This window comes from Bombina bombina, chromosome 10 (genome assembly GCF_027579735.1).
Source record: "Bombina bombina isolate aBomBom1 chromosome 10, aBomBom1.pri, whole genome shotgun sequence".
In the NCBI taxonomy this organism is placed as follows: domain Eukaryota; kingdom Metazoa; phylum Chordata; class Amphibia; order Anura; family Bombinatoridae; genus Bombina; species Bombina bombina.
In genome coordinates this window covers 116,093,360-116,115,096 of record NC_069508.1, presented here as the reverse complement: position 1 = coordinate 116,115,096, position 21,737 = coordinate 116,093,360, and the positions used below count along the sequence as shown (strand labels likewise).

General features: G+C 36.6%; 1 protein-coding gene across 2 annotated transcripts in view; it reads left to right on the top strand.

Moving 5' to 3' along the window:
* Nucleotides 1-21,737, top strand: part of PRKACB (protein kinase cAMP-activated catalytic subunit beta) — a 412,367-nt gene that overhangs the window by 107,187 nt on the left and 283,443 nt on the right. The window contains exon 1 of one of the 2 annotated variants that reach the window (XM_053693314.1): nucleotides 13,045-13,276. The exons of the other annotated variant lie outside the window; for it this stretch is intronic. Within the exon in view, the coding sequence (XP_053549289.1) occupies nucleotides 13,096-13,276 (181 nt within the window). The 5' untranslated portion in view covers nucleotides 13,045-13,095. Of the gene's footprint in view, nucleotides 1-13,044; nucleotides 13,277-21,737 lie in introns of those variants that run through there. 2 annotated transcript variants of the gene reach the window in all.

Below are 21,737 nucleotides of genomic sequence, written 5' to 3'. Positions count from 1 at the left end.
TCAACCAGAGGTGGTACTTAACTTTTTAAAAAAAATGTATTTATTTTGTTTATTTTTAATATGTACAATATATGAACAAGCAGCATTTTTTACGGCAAAATGGTTAAAGGGATGTTTACCTGCTGGAGTGTATTCAATTGTTTACAAATATCCCCTTTATCATCTGAAGTACTGTAGCTGTTTTTGCTGCTTAAAATCATCACCTATACTGATAATTTCTGTACTGTAATACTAGATATAGAAAAGCTTTGTCAGCAAGAGGCAGGAAAATAAATCACCACCCCAGTAAAGTGGGGAGGGTTCGAAATAGAGCTCAGCCTATTTGAAAGGGTGTTCATACAGTATATTTGAATACAATGAACTGTTATCAACTTCTTGCCTTAGTACATTGTCCCTTTTAAAGGCACAGTTAAGTCAAAATTAAAATTTTAGTGATTGAGATAGAACATGCAATTTTAAAAAACCTTCCAATTTACTTCCTGTAACAAAATGTGCACAGTCTATTTATACTTTTTGAGTCACCAACTCCTACTGAGACTGCAAGAATTCACAGAATATACGGTATGCATTTGTGATTGGCTGATGGCTGTCACATGATACAGGTGGAGTTCAAATAGACATAACTGACATTTGTCTATTTTTAGTATCATAGTTTTGGGGGTAATCAAATTTATTTCCAAAACTTTTTAATTTTGTTTATTTTACAAGCCCTTAAAATTGTTTAAATTACCACCACATAGCATTGAAGTTCCCATCATTTAAATGACTGTAATTTCAATGTGTGATAATAATTGGTGCCTAGTAGCATTCTTTTAAAAAAAGTGTTATGGTGCTGAAAAATAGATTTTTTCCATTGTTATATTCTTTTGCTTGAGTTGTAGCTCACAGAATGCAATGCAGCATGCAAAATGTAGAAATCTGGGCACACTCATTACTTTTTGTTGAAGCAGTGGTAACTTCCAATAGAAGCATCTAAGAGAGAGGTAAAAAAGATGAAACATAAGAACAAATTGAATATATAAAGCTACTATGAGAGAGTTATTTGAAACTTATTTCAAAAAATCTCAACGGACTAAAAAAAGAAACACACTGGCCTCTAAGTGAATGTGGGTAAAAATAGCTTTGAATTTGCTTCTACTATAAACAAGCAGATATCACTATGGTAGCATTGGCCTTAACAGAATGCAACAATCCCTAAATAGAAAGGAAATGTAAAAGAAACTGGTTCATTTCCCTTTCTTTATGAAATTACTTAGCTAGGCAAACTTTTCTCAGAAGTTTTTAGGACTAACACCTTTTCCTCCTCATAAACACTGTAGTAGCCAGGATTTTTTTTCTGTGCAATATCGGGATTTAAAGGGACAACCTTCACCAGAACAGCCTTCTACCTGACAGGAATAAATAAAAAACGTCCCCCTGCAGCGTTTCAGCTGAATAAGTGCCACATTTTTTTAAAAGATAGATAATCCCTTTTTTTACCCATTCCCTAGTTTTGCATAACCAACACAGTTATATTAACCCTTTGAGTGCTAATGACGGCTCTGAGCCGTCACAGAGTTTCTCACTCTGGTGCTAATGACGGCTCAGAGCCGTCATGAGCACTCTCCCACCTTGAGGGAGATCTGGGGGCTCCTAACCGCTCCTACTCCGGCGATCGTTCCTGTAGAGTGACAGGCATCGCCAGGGCTTCACGTAGTGCGCGTGATGTCACGCGCAATGACGTCATGACGTCACCGCGCAACTTTATTTATACTTAACAATGTTAAGTATAGGAGGAGGGGGCATGCTGCTTAGAAGCCTGTATCTCAGGCATCTAAGCAGCTACAGACGCCCAAGACCCACTGTTGGAAAGGTAATCACATAACCTTTCCAACAGTGTAAGTCTTGGAGGTCTGTAAAAAATAAATAAAAAGTCCACACACTCGAGGGTTAATATACTTTTTACCTTTGCGATTACCTTGTATCTAAGCTTCTGCAGACTGCCCCCTTATTTAAAGTGAAAGTAAATCCTAGCGTTTTACAAACGCTAGGATTTACTATTGAAACAAATAAAGGGCACTTTCATTCATGAAGTATAAGATACTTAATGTAGAAAGCTCCTTTATTTAAATCAATCGATCGCCGCTCTTAGCTCCTACAGCAGCACACGGCTAATAATTTTTTTGGCTAAGAGGTGACGGTTTCACCACTTAGCCAATAGCCGTGCGGTAAATCTGGCTTGGCGCCTATGGGAGCCGTATTTACCGCACGGCTATTGGCTAAGAGGTGAAAAGTCACCTCTTAGCCAAATTTTTTTTTTAGCCATGCGCTGCTGTAGGAGCTAAGAGCGATCGATTGAATCAAATAAAGGAGCTTTCTACATGAAGTATCTTATACTTAATGATTGAAAGTGCCCTTTATTTGTTTCAATAGTAAATCCTAGCGTTTGTAAAACGCTAGGATTTACTTTCACTTTAAGTTCTTTTAACAGACTTGCGTTTTATCCAATCAGTGCTGACTCCTAGGTAACTTCACGTTCAACAATACCAAGAGAACAAAGCAAAATTGGTGATAAAAGTAAATTGGAAAGTAGTCTAAAATTACATGCCCTATCTGAATTATGAAAGTTTATTTTGGACTAAACTGCCCCTTTAAACATTTTGCAATAAAAGTTTTTTTATGTGCGGTGTGTTATATTTCAATTTTGGAACTGCAGAAGGTATGAGGGATGTGGCAGTAAATACTAGTAGCATGGGAAAAGGAATAGCCTGGAAGAGTTGGGTAGTAATCTCTATCTGATGCTAGTCCCCATATGCCTCACTGCAGCTTTTGCCAGTCATAATATCAGGGCCATAATTCTTGCAGTATAAGTAAGATGCTTATGCGGGAAAGTTTGAATTTTTCCTGCAATATATTTTAGAACATTGTGTGTGCCAGTATTAAGTCTATCTCCAACCTTAGGTACTTAAAAGTAATTTTTCTAAGCCATTGGACCATTTCCCTCCTGTAGAGACGTTTTTCTACAATTCTTATCCAAATGAGCAGTTCAATACATTTTATGAAATTACTTTATGAAAGTATTGTGCCAGAAGCAGCAATATCACTACTAGATGCTTGCTCTAAACTAGAAGAAACGTTCCGGAGAAGAAGAGTTCCGCCTACAAATATCAACAGGGGGCACTAGTATCGCATCAGTACAAATAGGAGCCTTTTGTAAGCAGTTGGTACTCTTGAGAAAGCCGCCAGAAGGGGCGGGGAAACGCGTTGAGGCGCCGAATGCTTGAATCTGAACTGTTTGACAGTTGACGAAGTAGAGAGGTGTGTTTGAAATCTCGCGGCAGTAGATCGGGTGGTGACGTCACACGCCGAGTCTTGCAAGGATACAGCCGTGAGAGAAGCACCGGAATACTCTTCATGTTTGATGCTATGTGCTTGACTTATTTGGAAATTTTGTGAGTAGATTTTAATTGCGTGCTAATAAAAAGTGTTGTTGGATCTCACACTATTGCAGTTCCCTTTTCTTTTTGCGCTCCAGATCTTTTCTACTTTAGATGCTTGCTGCTGATCGGTGGCTACTCATGTATGCTTCTTGTAATTGGTTCACTGTGTTTTTAGCTGCTTTGCTGCTCCATCAACAAAGGATACCAAGAGAATGAAGCAAGCTCAAGCCTACCCCTGTCATATAGTCATAAGATAAATCATTTAACATTGGGCATTTTGCCAGGAAATGAGTGGCAAGCCTTGTCTACTCCAGTAACACTGGTGTTACTGAATAAAAAAAAACACATTTTCACACTTTGTGTACTAATTTATTGCAAGCATTTTTAGATAACCCTTATATTAACTAGGTGTTTACTGTCCCTTTAATCTACTGTCAGGCAATTGTGACTAAAGATTCAGTTAGCACATACTGCAATTTATAGCATAATTTACTGAAAATTAGGATGTTCTATCCTGTCTATGTATTCATTGATGAATGTATGTATCATCCTTCTCAAGGTGATGCAGCTATTTCTCACCTGTTCCTTGTTAAAGGGACACTGAAGTCAAAATGAAACTTTCATAATTCAGATAGAACATGTCATTTTTAAAACAATTTTCCAGTTTACTTCTATTAATAAAATGTCTTTTTCTATTTACACTTTTTAAGTCACCAGCTCCTACTGAGCATGTGCACAAATTTACAGAATATACATTTATGCATTTGTGATTGGCTGATGGCTGTCACGTGATACAGGAGGAATGGAAATAGACATAACTTAGAAATTTGTGGTGGTAAATTGTATAAAAACAGATCTGGAATGTTAGCAAATATTTTAGATGGAGTTCAGTTCATCGGTTGTAGCCACCAATCAGCAAGTGCTACACAGGTGCTAAACCAAAAATGGGCCGGCTCTTAAAGGGACATGCCACCCACATTTTTTTTATGATATAGAAAGAGAATGCAATTTTAAACATCTTTCTAATTTACTTATATTATCTAATTTGTTTTATTCTCTTGATATTCTTTGATGAAAAGCATATCTAGATATGCTCACTAGCTGCTGATTGGTTGCTGCCCATAGAAGCCTTGTGTGATTGGCTCACCGTGTCCATTGCTTTTTCTTCAACTAAGGATATTTAAAAAATGAAGCAAAATAAATAATGGAAGTAAATTGTAATGTTGTTTAAATTTCTATTCTCTATCTGAATCATGAAAGAAAGATTTTGGGTTTAGTGGCCCTTTAAGCTTGCTTTTCTGCTTTTTCAAATAAAGATACCAAGAGAACTAAGAACAACTGATAATAGGAGTAAATTCGAAAGTTGCTTAAAATTACATGCTCTATCTGAATCATGATAGAAGAAAAAATTGGGTTTCATATCCCTTTAATAAATAAATGGTGAAGCTAATATTTCTGGAATTGCTTTGGTTAAAATAGTAAGTAGCATATTGGCTTCAAAGAGTAAGCCCGAAATCCTGTTTGGTCAATGCTGTGAGCCTGTCAACTAAACACTCTTAAAATGGCATGTTCTGTCTGACTAATTAAAGTTTTAAATTTTGTCTTTCATGTCTCCTTAAAGGAACACGGAATACTACAATAGTATGCAAAGCAAAGTGTGTTTAAACACTGCTTTAGCTCCCCCCCCCCATACATTAAATGGATACACGTTTAAATATTAGCAAAAATGCTTCCAGTAAAAGTTAGTGTTTTTTTTGGCGGCATATATGCACATATGCTGTGAGGGACAGTATTCCAACGCCATGGTGCTCAGAGAGCTAGTGGAGGTGTATATTACGGGATTAAAGATTGTCATACAACCACTGCTGACTCTCTGAGGTTATGTTGTTTGATTGCTGGTGCACGGGTCCTCGCAGCTTACGTTTGTGTGACGCTGCAAATCAGTAGTAACATTGACTTCTATTTAAAATTGAAATGCATTCATGCACATTTCAGTTTTGAACTTTCTGTCCATTTAAATATTGGCTACAGGCACTGATTGGTAGGTATGTATTAAATAATACATATAAATTATATAATTATGAGGTAGCCGTTTTTGTAAAGAAAACATGGTGGTCTGTTATTCACAGTTTAGGCAACACGTGCTTTTTATGTATTTCTCCTTTTTTTTTTTTTTTTTTTTTTTAAACACATCTTTAGGATAATGTCTTGAAAACTATACCAAGATCAAAGCTAATGTCCAGTAGATGGCAGTAAATCCTTAGTATTAATCTACTTTGCGTTGAAGATATATAGCAGTCTAATATAGTAAAAAAAAAAAAAAAACTCAATTTAAAAATTGGTTTCATTTTAATATAATAACTTTTCAGATGATTTTTCCAGTTATATCTGAAAAGGAATGATTTAGTTATATACCATTAGTAATGCTTACATAATTATGAAATTATTGGGCGGTGAACTATCTCCTGTTATACTGGAAGGACAAAAATAATCATGACTTAATATCAATCAATGTAAATAGTTTAATGCAATAACTTTTTCTTCAGTTAAAGGGACACTGTAGTCAAAAATGGAATGCCAATTACCCCGGAGTATACATGTCAATATATAATTTTCTAATGTGTATTCATTATCAAATATAAAGCGTTTTTAAGATATTTATTTTTTACATAAATAATTTTTCCAAACCCACTAGTATATCAGCATTTACGGATTCCCAATCCGTGCTGACAACTGTAGTTGGAAGATGGCGTTCTTTTGACGTATTGCGCATACGTGAGTTAGCGCCACGTCACATGATACGTCACCATCTAACGTTCAATAAGTCCAGGACAATCTATAGAGCAGCAGTCGAGTTTGAGTGCTGCTATTTGCGCATGCGATAAGAGGTACTCTATTGCGCATGCGTTTAATGGAGGTAATTCATTGTAATTATATGCAAAAAAAACGGATACTATTGGCGGTTTGGTTATGCCATAGACGGCCCATATTTGTGGGCTGGATGACGTGATGTCATCTTAAAATAATAAAATATAATTTTCAGAAAGAAGGATGCTTCGTTTAAAGCAATAACAAGGTAAATTTAATGGATAATATACTTTATCTTCCAAACGGTTATTGAATTTAACATTTTGAAATAATAAGTTAGTAATCCTTTAAATAAAAGGGATAGAAAAGTCAAAATGAAACTTTCATGATTCAGACAGAACATGTAATTTTTAAGACCGTTTCAAATTCACTTTTAATTTTCAAATGTGCTTGGTTCTTTTGGTATCCCTTGTTTAAAAAGAATACGCACATATCATACACTAGTGGGAGCTAGCTGGTGATTGGTGCCTGCACACGTTTGTCTCTTGTGATTGGCTAACTAGATGTGTTCAGCTAGCTGCTAGTAGTGCAATGCTGTACCTTCAGCAAAGGATAAAAAGAGAATGAAGCAAATTTGATAATAGAAGTAAATTGGAAAGTTGTTTGAAATTGTATGTTGTATCCCAATCCTGAAAGAAAATGTTGGGGTTTCCTGTCCCTTTAATTATAACAATTAAATTGTTTATTTAAACTAAAACAATACCATTATAGGTTTCACTTTCATTTTTACTGCTTGCCCTTCCCCCTCACCTCACACATAGAGGTCCTTGTGCAGATCGATTCCACTCCAAACAATCTTCTATTTATTGAGCTTCTTGAAACTTAGTAAGGTGCTTTTGTCCACATTATTTAAGTCTCATTTTTCATTGCTTCTGGTTGCTAGAAGCTTGTTCCTTGGCATTTTTTCCCATTCCTGAAACTTTCATTTAAGGAATTTGATCAATTTTGCTTTATATGTTGTTTTTTCTCTTACATATTGCAAGATGTCTCACGTTGCATCTGAGTCAGAAGATACTTCAGGAAAATCGCTGTCTGGTGCTGGAACTACCAAAGCTAAGTGTATCTGCTGTAAACTTTTGGTAGCTGTTCCTCCAGCTGTTGTTTGTATTAATTGTCATGACAAACTTGTTAACGCAGATAATATTTCCTTTAGTAAAGTACCATTACCTGTTGCATTTCCATCAACATCTAATGTTCAGAGTGTTCCTGATAACATAAGAGATTTTGTTTCTGAATCCATCAAGAAGGATATGTCTGTTATTCCTCCTTCTAGTAAACATAAAAAATCTTTTAAAACTTCTCTCCCTACAGATGAATTTTTAAATGAACATCATCATTCTGATTCTAATGACTCTTCTGGTTCAGAGGATTCTGTCTCAGAGGTTGATGCTGATAAATCTTCATATTTATTTAAAATGGAATTTATTCGTTCTTTACTTAAAGAAGTACTAATTGCTTTAGAAATTGAGGATTCTGGTCCTCTTGATACTAAATCTAAACGTTTAGATAAGGTCTTTAAATCTCCTGTGGTTTTTCCAGAAGTTTTTCCTGTTCCTGGTGCTATTTCTGAAGTAATTTCCAGAGAGTGGAATAATTTGGGTAATTCATTTACTCCTTCTAAACGTTTTAAGCAATTATATCCTGTGCCATCTGACAGATTAGAATTTTGGGACAAAATCCCTAAAGTTGATGGGGCTATTTCTACCCTTGCTAAACGTACTACTATTCCTACGGCAGATGGTACTTCGTTTAAGGATCCTTTAGATAGGAAAATTGAATCCTTTCTAAGAAAAGCTTATCTGTGTTCAGGTAATCTTCTTAGACCTGCTATATCATTGGCTGATGTTGCTGCAGCTTCAACTTTTTGGTTGGAAACTTTAGCGCAACAAGTAACAGATCATGATTCTCATAATATTATTATTCTTCAACATGCTAATAATTTTATCTGTGATGCCATTTTTGATATTATCAGAGTTGATGTCAGATTTATGTCTCTAGCTATTTTAGCTAGAAGAGCTTTATGGCTTAAAACTTGGAATGCTGATATGTCTTCTAAATCAACTCTACTTTCCCTTTCTTTCCAGTGTAACAAATTATTTGGTTCTCAGTTGGATTCTATTATCTCAACTGTTTCTGGTGGGAAAGGAACTTTTTTACCACAGGATAAAAAATCTAAGGGTAAAAACAGGGCTAATAATCGTTTTCGTTCCTTTCGTTTCAACAAAGAACAAAAGCCTGATCCTTCTTCCTCAGGAGCAGTTTCAGTTTGGAAACCATCTCCAGTCTGGAATAAATCCAAGCCTTCTAGAAAAGCAAAGCCAGCTTCTAAGTCCACATGAAGGTGCGGCCCTCATTCCAGCTCAGCTGGTAGGGGGCAGGTTACGTTTTTTCAAAGAAATTTGGATCAATTCTGTTCACAATCTTTGGATTCAGAACATCGTTTCAGAAGGGTACAGAATTGGTTTCAAGATAAGACCTCCTGCAAAGAGATTTTTTCTTTCCCGTGTCCCAGTAAATCCAGTGAAAGCTCAAGCATTTCTGAAATGTGTTTCAGATCTAGAGTTGGCTGGAGTAATTATGCCAGTTCCAGTTCTGGAACAGGGGCTGGGGTTTTATTCGAATCTCTTCATTGTACCAAAGAAGGAGAATTCCTTCAGACCAGTTCTGGATCTAAAAATATTGAATCGTTATGTAAGAATACCAACATTCAAAATGGTAACTGTAAGGACTATCTTGCCTTTTGTTCAGCAAGGGCATTATATGTCCACAATAGATTTACAGGATGCATATCTGCATATTCCGATTCATCCAGATCACTATCAGTTCCTGAGATTCTCTTTCCTGGGCAAGCATTACCAGTTTGTGGCTCTGCCGTTTGGCCTAGCTACAGCTCCAAGAATTTTTACAAAGGTTCTCGGTGCCCTTCTGTCTGTAATCAGAGAACAGGGTATTGTGGTATTTCCTTATTTGGATATCTTGGTACTTGCTCAGTCTTTACATTTAGCAGAATCTCATACGAATCGACTTGTGTTGTTTCTTCAAGATCATGGTTGGAGGATCAATTCACTAAAAAGTTCATTGATTCCTCAGACAAGAATAACCTTTCTGGGTTTCCAGATAGATTCAGTGTCCATGACTCTGTCTTTGACAGACAAGAGACGTCTAAAATTGATTTCAGCTTGTCGAAACCTTCAGTCACAATCTTTCCCTTCGGTAGCCTTATGCATGGAAATTCTAGGTCTTATGACTGCTGCATCGGACGCGATCCCCTTTGCTCGTTTTCACATGCGACCTCTTCAGCTCTGTATGCTGAATCAATGGTGCAGGGATTACACAAAGATATCTCAATTAATATCTTTAAAACCGATTGTACGACACTCTCTGACGTGGTGGACAGATCACCATCGTTTAATTCAGGGGGCTTCTTTGTTCTTCCGACCTGGACTGTAATTTCAACAGATGCAAGTCTTACAGGTTGGGGAGCTGTGTGGGGATCTCTGACGGCACAAGGAGTTTGGGAATCTCAGGAGGTGAGATTACCGATCAATATTTTGGAACTCCGTGCAATTTTCAGAGCTCTTCAGTCTTGGCCTCTTCTGAAGAGAGAATCGTTCATTTGTTTTCAGACAGACAATGTCACAACTGTGGCATACATCAATCATCAAGGAGGGACTCACAGTCCTCTGGCTATGAAAGAAGTATCTCGAATTCTGGTTTGGGCGGAATCCAGCTCCTGTCTAATCTCTGCGGTTCATATCCCAGGTATAGACAATTGGGAAGCGGATTATCTCAGTCGCCAAACGTTGCATCCGGGCGAATGGTCTCTTCACTCAGAGGTATTTCTTCAGATTGTTCAAATGTGGGAACTTCCAGATATAGATCTGATGGCGTCTCATCTAAACAAGAAACTTCCCAGGTATCTGTCCAGATCCCGGGATCCTCAGGCGGAGGAAGTGGATGCATTATCACTTCCTTGGAAGTATCATCCTGCCTATATCTTTCCGCCTCTAGTTCTTCTTCCAAGAGTAATCTCCAAGATTCTGAAGGAATGCTCGTTTGTTCTGCTGGTAGCTCCGGCATGGCCTCACAGGTTTTGGTATGCGGATCTTGTCCGGATGGCCTCTTGCCAACCGTGGACTCTTCCGTTAAGACCAGACCTTCTGTCGCAAGGTCCTTTTTTCAATCAGGATCTCAAATCCTTAAATTTAAAGGTATGGAGATTGAACGCTTGATTCTTGGTCAAAGAGGTTTCTCTGACTCTGTGATTAATACTATGTTACAGGCTCGTAAATCTGTATCTAGAGAGATATATTATAGAGTCTGGAAGACTTATATTTCTTGGTGTCTTTCTCATCATTTTTCTTGGCATTCTTTTAGAATACCGAGAATTTTACAGTTTCTTCAGGATGGTTTAGATAAGGGTTTGTCCGCAAGTTCCTTGAAAGGACAAATCTCTGCTCTTTCTGTTCTTTTTCACAGAAAGATTGCTAATCTTCCTGATATTCATTGTTTTGTACAAGCTTTGGTTCGTATAAAACCTGTCATTAAGTCAATTTCTCCTCCTTGGAGTTTGAATTTGGTTCTGGGGGCTCTTCAAGCTCCTCCTTTGGAACCCATGCATTCATTGGACATTAAATTACTTTCTTGGTAAGTTTTGTTCCTTTTGGCGATCTCTTCTGCCAGAAGAGTCTCTGAATTATCTGCTCTTTCTTGTGAGTCTCCTTTTCTGATTTTTCATCAGGATAAGGCGGTGTTGCGAACTTCTTTTCAATTTTTACCTAAGGTTGTGAATTCCAACAACATTAGTAGAGAAATTGTGGTTCCTTCATTTTGTCCTAATCCTAAGAATTCTAAGGAGAAATCGTTGCATTCTTTGGATGTTGTTAGAGCTTTGAAATATTATGTTGAAGCTACTAAATCTTTCCGAAAGACTTCTAGTCTATTTGTTATCTTTTCCGGTTCTAGAAAAGGCCAGAAAGCTTCTGCCATTTCTTTGGCATCTTGGTTGAAATCTTTAATTCATCATGCCTATGTCGAGTCGGGTAAAACTCCGCCTCAAAGGATTACAGCTCATTCTACTAGGTCAGTTTCTACTTCCTGGGCGTTTAGGAATGAAGCTTCGGTTGATCAGATTTGCAAAGCAGCAACTTTGTCCTCTTTGCATACTTTTACTAAATTCTACCATTTTGATGTGTTTTCTTCTTCTGAAGCAGTTTTTGGTAGAAAAGTACTTCAGGCAGCGGTTTCAGTTTGAATCTTCTGCTTATGTTTTTCATTAAACTTTATTTTGGGTGTGGATTATTTTCAGCAGGAATTGGCTGTCTTTATTTTATCCCTCCCTCTCTAGTGACTCTTGCGTGGAAAGATCCACATCTTGGGTAGTCATTATCCCATACGTCACTATCTCATGGACTCTTGCTAATTACATGAAAGAAAACATAATTTATGTAAGAACTTACCTGATAAATTAATTTCTTTCATATTAGCAAGAGTCCATGAGGCCCGCCCTTTTTTTGTGGTGGTTATGATTTTTTTGTATAAAGCACAATTATTCCAATTCCTTATTTTTTATGCTTTCGCACTTTTTTCTTATCACCCCACTTCTTGGCTATTCGTTAAACTGATTTGTGGGTGTGGTGAGGGGTGTATTTATAGGCATTTTGAGGTTTGGGAAACTTTGCCCCTCCTGGTAGGAATGTATATCCCATACATCACTAGCTCATGGACTCTTGCTAATATGAAAGAAATGAATTTATCAGGTAAGTTCTTACATAAATTATGTTTTTTGGTAAGCAACCTGGGTTGTTCTTGCTGATTGGTGGATAAATTCACCCACCAATAAATAAGTGCTGTCCATGGTCCTGAACCAAAAAATAGCTTAGATGCCTTCTTTTTCAAATAAAGAAAGCAAGAGAACGAAGAAAAATTGATAATAGGAGTAAATTAGAAAGTTGCTTAAATTTGCATGCTCTGAGTCATGAAAGAAAAAATGTGGGTTCAGTGTCCCTTTAAGATAGATTTTTCCGTAAAAAAAAAATCATATTTAAATCAAATCTGATGTAAATAAAAAAAAGTAGATTTTTTTTCCACCCTAATTGGGATAACTGTGTCTTACATCGAAATACAACTCAGGAAGTGTCCTTAACCAAGGGCAGGTGTCTGGAGCACTATACGGCAGCAGATTTGCAAGAATGTTACCATTTGCAAGAGCACTAGATGGCAGCACTGTTTCCTGTCATGTAGTGCTCCAGACACCTTTCCTTGGTATTTCTTCAACAAAGATCAAATCATTGGAATGAAGCAAATTCATTTTAGAAATAGATTGGACCCGTTATTAAAATTCTATGCTTTGTCTGAATCACAAAATACATTTTTGGGTTTCATATCCCTTTAAGCATTAGTTTTTTGGGGACTAATCTTTATTAAGACAAGAAAAAAAAGTTTTTGGTCAGAATATACTTCTGCTTTTTAATGTTGTTTCCACTTTGGTTATCACGATATTTCAACTAAAAAATATGTCCAAAGCTAACGCATATCCACCAACTCTTTTATTTAAATGTAATCATTGTATCGCTTGCAAAATGAAACAAAAAATAAGTAATACTGTTACGAGGATGAAAAGAAATGTCAGAAGTGTAATATCTAAAAATAAAGTCAGAAGGAAGCAGTATTGGTTTTATGAAGGCAGACAAACAGGAAGTATTATGCGTACATTACTGTGTGTGAAACCTTTTTACAGTTTCAAGTTTTAGTGCACTGCAGCCATCTTTTTATAAAAAAGGATCTCTAACGCACATCATATCCACGCATGGCATCTCTCAATGAAAGTAGACAGTCTGCTGGGACATCCTCAGCCCTGCAGAAACTGGAGGGGTTTGCAAACAGATTGTTTAATCGCAATGGGAAGAATACCTCGCAGGATCAGAGGCAAATCTTGGAAAATGAAGGGCATTTTGTTTCTGAAAATACCATATTATGGGACACAGCAAGTAAGTGGTGGTCTAGTTTGAAGGTGCAAATACGATCTTTTCAATGTCCTCATTGTGAGCAGCGTTCATAATAAGAACCATAACTATATTTATAATTTAAAGGACCATTTGTTTAGTTTTGAATTGTACTTAAAGGTTTATATATTATTTTGAATTATATATTCAAATTTAAACCTTGTTGGATTTAAAAAAAAAATACTTTGGGGATTAACTATTTGTAATATGTTTAAATAAAACTAATTGTTTTGCAACCTACACTGGTAAATAATAGTTACGTATTCTATGGAATGTGCTATATCCGGTGCGGGTTCAACTCGGAGGCAGACTGTGTTTATTATATATAAATACTTATATTGTGTGTTTCCTTTTTCAAGATTTGTTTACTACCTCTTAAGCCAGGCGTTTACAAAAAAAAAAAAGCACTAATTTAATAAATAATATTTTAAAACGCTACAAACTAAGATTTTGTTTTGTATTCACACTGTATTTTAATAGAAATATTATGGGTTTATGCTTTCTCTCAGAACTTTAAAAAGCATTGTTGTAACAAGTGCACACATTTGTTGGAATTAATAAAAAATTTCCATCTCAACTGGACAGCTTTTTTTTTTTTGCATGCAGTTGGGCTTATTTATGATACCATGTATTTTATGCAAACATTTTGAGTTGAGTTTAAGGGTCCATTCAATCCAGTGGTACATTGTATAATTTTGAGGGATACTATGGAGAGGAAACAAGCACCATTAAATTAATTGAGGTTGGTGGAACAGAGAGAGAAGTTTATTTCATAAAATGGTGTGTCAACGAGCAATCACACGTGGGATTAAAGTCCATTCCACTAAGAGGATGCAAACTCTCAGCATGCCAGAGCTTTTATTTCATCCTACTCCTCTGTACAACTCAGTCATTTTCTTTTGTTGCCTCCAGCGAGGAGGTAAATTGAGAAGAGCTGATCTATACCATGTATTCTCTAACCAATCCGAGACCCATTTTCCTCCTCAGAGTTCCTAGGAAGGACAGAGGGGGAAGACTGAAGTTTCATCCATACAGTCATTATCTTCTCCCAGGGTGGAGGTGCCGCCAGTCTTCCATGTAAAATATGAACTTCCCCCCAGTCTCCTGGTCTGCAGTGTACTGCACCTTGTCATATTCTTGCCAGATCGTTTGAACTGTGCTGCACTGCCTTGGATGGGCCCATATACTGGGAACAATCTTCTGCAGCTGAGGTGAACAGTGAACGTGGTACTTTAGTTATTAGTGGGGAAATGTATACATGATTCATAAAGCCTATGGACATAGACACATACACCAAATAACTTATAAAACATTTTAAGGGACTTTATAAAAGATTGCAAAAAATGATATACTGTCTCTTTTAATGTACCACAATCCATATCTGCACACACATTGCTGATTTTGACATCTGCAAACACTCTCTGGTATGGTTTACAGTTTGGAAAAATTAAGTTCAATTTAGTCATATACTCACCTATCCCTCTCAGGGACAGCAGGGTCTTAAGATTTTGGTGCCAGAGCAACACACCTTTTTCTTCCTTCATCCATTTTCTGCCATAGTGATCTGTTTCCTGCATCAGTGGAGAGGGTAACCTCCTTAAAAGATATCAGTTTACTAAAATAACTTGATATTAAACTTGTAAAACTTTTTTAGTATTTTTTTGGGCCAAAGTATGTGTGATCTCCGAGGGAAAGGACAGGGGTACTAATGTCACTACTGACGTGGAAAGGTTAAGGAATGCTTATCTTGGTTAATTATTATTAGTCTAACAATAATAGACATATTATATAATTTATTTTTACGAGCTGGGGTGCTGTGTACTGGGTATGCAAGACACAAATATATCAGTCTGAGACTTACAGTAATGTACACATATATAGCACTCACATTCCTTAGGGCCTTAGGGGAAGGAGGCAGAAGCCTTAAATTAAAATATAACCTTTATTGAAATAATTAAAATAATTCACATACACACAAAAAACCAAAACTCTAAAAACACAGGGAATTGGTGGATTATATATATCTCAGTGCATACAGCAGTGTGTTCCACCTCAGTATCGGTTAAAAGTATGTAATATAATAAACCTGACATAGGATGTGAGTATTAATCCATAGTCAAGGTATATATAATATAAGTACAGATATATTAATCCTGATTGGCTCAAAGGGAGGTAGGTTCAGATCTCAATGCGGTCAGATATAATGTATATTGCTGGGTAGTAGTATATAGTATAAAGTAGCTGTGTGTCTGTTAACAATATCTAGACTAGGTAGCCATTATATGATCACAGAGCTACCATCAGGCTAGCTACTGTTATTGTACTGCTATTATCCCTAAAATATGATTGATAATAGAATTATTAATGTTGTTCAAAGCATACTTGTCTATTTATAAGCTATTAATATAGGGATCAGTAATTATATTAATACAAGGGCTTATGTGGTATTCACTTAGTGCTCAGCTAGCTAGTTGAGTACATAATAAACAATACTAGGGTAACTATTTGTGTACTCAACAAGCTAGCTGAGTACTAAGTGAACACGTATAGCTTCCCTAGAAATATAAGCTGGTAGTAATTATATCTCCATCATTCCCCCTTTACTGCCAATGCAAGATTTATAGATCGATACTGCAAGTTACATTTAACGGAGCCACTAGTAGTGTGCTTACACAATTACAATCCTAAACAGTAACAAGCCTACCGCATATTTGTTAACTAGTGCTCAAGATGTATCCAAACATATTTTTGTTTTAATTTCCAGTGCAGGAAATATATATAACATTATAACAACACCATAACTAGTGCAAGACGTTCTAGTTACACCTTGGCAACCAAATTACAACTAAACAGAGCTGTCATTCGTTATACTAAAAAATATAATTGCACTAACTTATATTGGAAACCGAGTGAATTGCTAATAATTTTAATAAAGCTCCATTTTTAGTGGGAAACATCTGAGTAGTACAATCCTACTTTAATATGTAATACTTATCCCATATGAGGGACTCCATGGAACAAGGAGCGTTCGTCACGGGCTAATGATGCGTAGGTTTCACAAACACGTATAAGCATAACACAAACACAATTAACCGATTCTAACTCAATTCACATATCTAAGCGTTGTTGGTACAAGTGAAGGACTATTGTAGGAAATAACAGTGTATATTCAGTACATTTACAATTCATTTATGTGAATATACAATTTGCAATGGAGCAACACTGCTTCCCAAGCATCACATTATTTTAGTACATTCTGCATCACACTAATAGCAGACCCTAGTGTGACCTGATCACTTGAAATCAAAATTCCCAGGGTACAAGTTTATATAAATTCCTACTGGCAGGTGGTGATAATTAATAATATATATACAAGGCGGTACTATACTTATAATTCTAGTCACCGCACCATTTACAACTAGGAATATATCTCACATTGCGGTTTTTAACCATGTATGTGTTTATGTTCATCGTTTTAAAGGGCCACTAAACCCAAAATCTTTCTTTCATGATTCAGGTAGATAATATAAATTTAAACAACATTACAATTTACTTCTATTATTTATTTTGCTTAATTTTTTAGATATCCTTAGTTGAAGAAAAAGCAGTGCACATGGTGAGCCAATCACATGAGGCTTCTATGTGCAGCAACCAATCAGCAGCTACTGAGCATATCTAGATATGCTTTTCAGCAAAGAATGTCAAGATAATAAAGCAAATTAGAAAGATGTTTAAAACTGCATTCTCTTTCTAAATCATGAAAGAAAAAAATGTGGGTTTCATGTCCCTTTAAGTACAATGAATAAAAGTTATATTTTAATTTAAAACCGGATTATCTCGCCATTTAGTCTGGGAACAGAGTGCTGGGATTGCACCCTTGCAGTGGAATTCTCTTGCTCCACAACTTTTTTCAGTAAATTGACCAGTGCAAAGCACCACCTAAAGCAAAAGCACTCACTAAATATTCAAAAGAAGAAGGGCAGAACTCTCCAGCACTGCAAGATCTCATCACTCATTTCTATATATGAAGGAGAGACAAGCCTGTTGCAATACAGCACTGCGTGATATGAGAGTTTTGTTACTCTTCTGTGTTACTTTAACAAACTAGAAACTTACTTTGTATATTTCTGTTTATATATACAAATTCCATTACACTTTGAATTTGCTGCATTGCAAACTTAAACTGACAGCTTCAGAAATAGGTAGAGCGCAGTTCCCCAGGCTGAACAGGGGAGTTCCCAGGGTATGTCTGAAGCGCTCTCACAAGGCTTGTGACATTTTCTAAGCATTTTAAGACAAGCTGGTCTCACTGATTAGTGTCGCCAGCTGTATGCAGCTGAAGTTTGCTCATAATTCACAATACTTATTTTAACTAACAGAAAGTAATATATAGTAAAATATAAACAAAATCAAGTTAAATTGTAGTGAACACAATTCAATTTATTTTGGAATCAATGCAAACCGAGCCTTTATATTAGCCCCAAGGATTTTTCAAGTACAGTGTCTCTCCCATGTGTAATTTAGTATCCCAGAGAGCTTTAATACTTTCTATGGCAGGCATCTCTCTGGGATTTCCAGGTTACTCCCCTTTTCTTAGAAAATTCAGTTAGTTCCACCTTTGTGAAGTCTGCTCTATAATCAGAATTTGTAAAATCACAATCCTAAATACACTGCTGAATACAAAAAAAAAATTGTGCAAAGTTTAAATGTAATAAAATGTAATCGAAAGTGTTAATTAATATAAAATAGAAAGCACAAAGTGTAAATTCAGCAGAACTCTCATGTCCTGCAATGCTACATTGCGCTGGGCTTGTCTCTCTTTCACATGCAGAAATGCAGGGAATGCCCTGCAGGGAACAAGGTTGTGCTGTATCCTCATATGCAGTGCTACAAATGTGATTACCTATTTACAAATACGTGGCAAGGAACAACTGTAATATAGAAACAAGACAGTTAAAACCTTTATACATTTTTGTTATAGCCTTCTCACATGCAATGACTTTTATATATAGTAATGATATTATGATTTAAAATAGTGTTTACATTTAAGAAGCAAATAAAAATCTTAAAATTGACTTGCATAATCAACAACCACATATGACAAAGCAATAGCACTTACTTTGAATTTCAAATTTGCTGTAGATTTTTTTTTCTGACAAGTTTTGAAGATCTTTTCTGTATATCTGCCTCCCCCCCCGTATCATGTCATAGCCATCAGCCAATCACAGAGACACATACCTATATACCATAAACTCTTGCACATGCTCAGTATGGGAGTGATTTGGACATTTTTTTTTTTATTGCATGGTCTGAATCTTGAAAGTTTAATGTTGGCCTTAGTGTCCCTTTAAAATAATGAAAATCTTGTATCTGATAAGTAGATCTTTGCAAGATTGTTTTAAACAAGGAAACATAGACATAACTAGTTAATGCAGTTCCCTTGCAATGAGCCATAGCAGACTTTCCGTTCTGGAGACGAAGAGCTATAACATTGTTTCCATGGAGATGAACCGCTTTTCCCTGCTATAGAGCTATAGGCCTCATTTTTTTCACAATCTTGAATGTGTAAGCTATTTTGAGTAGCTTTTGATTGACAGTTGCCTTTTCTAGCAGCTTGTTCCACTTAAATTTTCACACACATTGTGTAGGCATACAACACTAGCAAGGAAATGCTTGTTGCCGCATTAAGCGTTTTACACTCTATTATAGTAAAGAATATACTTGTTTTGCCATAGTTAAATATGTGTAATTAACTGAATGTTTGTGGTTAAGTCTCTTTATTATAACGATTAAAATCTATAAAACAAAGAATATTTTTATATAGTTTATTTCCAATAAGTAAAATACATACAGTTGTATGCAAAAGTTTAGACACCCCTGACAATTTCCATGATTTTCATTTATAAATAATTGGGTGTTTGGATCAGCAATTTCATTTCGATCTTTCAAATAACTGAAGGACACAGTAATATTTCAGTAGTGAAATGAGGTTTATTGGATTAACAGAAAATGTGCAATATGCATCAAAACGAAATTAGACGGGTGCATAAATGTGGGCACCCTTGTCATTTTGTTTATTTGAATACCTGTAACTACCTAGCACTGATTAATTGGAACACACAATTGGTTTGGTGAGCCCATTAAGCCTTCAACTTCATAGACAGGTGCATCCAATCATGAGAAAAGGTATTTAAGGTGGCCAATTGCAAGTTGTTGTTCTCTTTGACTCTCCTCTGAAGAATGCCATCATGGGGGCCTCATAACTCTCAAATGACCTGAACACAAATATTGTTCAAAATTATGGTTTAGGGGAAGGCTACAAAAAGCTATCACAGAGATTTAAGCTGTCAGTGTCCACTGTGAGGAACATAGTGAGGAAATGGAAGACCACAGGCACAGTTCTTATTAAGGCCAGAAGTGGCAGGCCAAGTAAAATATCGGAGAGCCCACAGACCACCTCCAAAGACCTACAACATCATCTAGCTGCAGATGGTGTCACTGTGCATCGTTCAACAATTCAGCACACTTTGCACAAGGAGAAGCTGTATGGGAGAGTGATGCGGAAGAAGCCTTTTCTGCACACGCCGCAAACAGTCGCTTGAGGTATATAAACGCACATTTGGACAAGCCAACTTCATTTTGGAAGAAGGTGCTGTGGTCCCCAGACCTGAATATCATTGAAAATCTGTGTGGTGATTTGAAGTGGGCTGTCCATGCTTGGCAACCATTAAACCTAACTGAACTGGAGATGTTTTGCAAGGAGGAATGGTCCAAAATACCTTCATCCAGAATCCAGACGCTCATTACAGGCTATAGGAAGCGCCTAGAGGCTGTTATTTCTGCTAAAGGAGGCTCTACTAAATATTGATGCAATATTTCTGTTGGGTTATGCACCTTTCTAATTTCGTTTTGATGCATATTTCCCATTTTCTGTTGATCCAATAAACCTCATTTCACTACTGAAATATTACTGTGTCCTTCAATTATTTGATAGATGAAAATGAAATTGCTGATCCAAACACCCAATCATTTATAAATGAAAATCATGGAAATTGTCAGGGGTGTCTAAACTTGTGCATACTACTGTATATATTTTGATTTTCATTTAAAGGGCCATAATACCCAAATGTTTAAACACTTGAAAGTGATGCAGCATAGCTGTAAAAAGCTGACTAGAAAATATCTCCTGAACATCTCTATGTAAAAAAGAAAGATATTTTACCTCAAAAGTTCCTCAGTAGCCACCTCCCATTGTAAAGGATTTCTAAGCAGCATTTCTCCAACATAGGTGTGTCCGGTCCACGGCGTCATCCTTACTTGTGGGATATTCTCTTCCCCAACAGGAAATGGCAAAGAGCCCAGCAAAGCTGGTCACATGATCCCTCCTAGGCTCCGCCTTCCCCAGTCATTCTCTTTGCCGTTGTACAGGCAACATCTCCACGGAGATGGCTTAGAGTTTTTTAGTGTTTAACTGTAGTTTCTTCTGTTATGTGTGATCAGTCCACGGGTCATCATTACTTCTGGGATATAACTCCTCCCCAACAGGAAATGCAAGAGGATTCACCCAGCAGAGCTGCATATAGCTCCTCCCCTCTACGTCACTCCCAGTCATTCTCTTGCACCCAACGACTAGATAGGATGTGTGAGAGGACTATGGTGATTATACTTAGTTTTTATAACTTCAATCAAAAGTTTGTTATTTTACAATAGCACCGGAGCGTGTTATTGCCTCTCTGGCAGAGTTTGAAGAAGAATCTACCAGAGTTTTTACTATGATTTTAACCGGAGTAGTTAAGATCATATTGCTGTTTCTCGGCCATCTGAGGGAGGTAAAAGCTTCAGATCAGGGGACAGCGGGCAGATGAATCTGCATTGAGGTATGTAGCAGTTTTTATTTTCTGAATGGAATTGATGAGAAAATCCTGCCATACCGTTATAATGACATGTATGTATACTCTACACTTCAGTATTCTGGGGATGGTACTTCACTGGAATTACTCTGTAAAAAGTACATTAAACCTTTTAATAGGTATTTATTATGTTAAACGTTTTTGCTGGAATGTAGAATCGTTTGCATTTTCTGAGGTACTGAGTGAATAAATGTTTGGGCATTATTTTTCCACTTGGCAGTTGCTTGTTTTAATTGTGACAGTTTCGTTTCTCTCTCACTGCTGTGTGTGAGGGGGAGGGGCCGTTTTTGGCGCTCTTTGCTACGCATCAAAAATTTCCAGTCAGTTACTCTTGTATTTCCTGCATGATCCGGTTCATCTCTAACAGAACTCAGGGGTCTTCAAACTTCTTTGAAGGGAGGTAGATTCTCTCAGCAGAGCTGTGAGACTTATATATTGACTGTGATTAAAAACGTTGCTCTGTAATTTTTACGTTTCAAATTTAATTATTGTTACTTTACTAATGGGAACAAACCTTTGCTAAAAGTTGTGTTGTT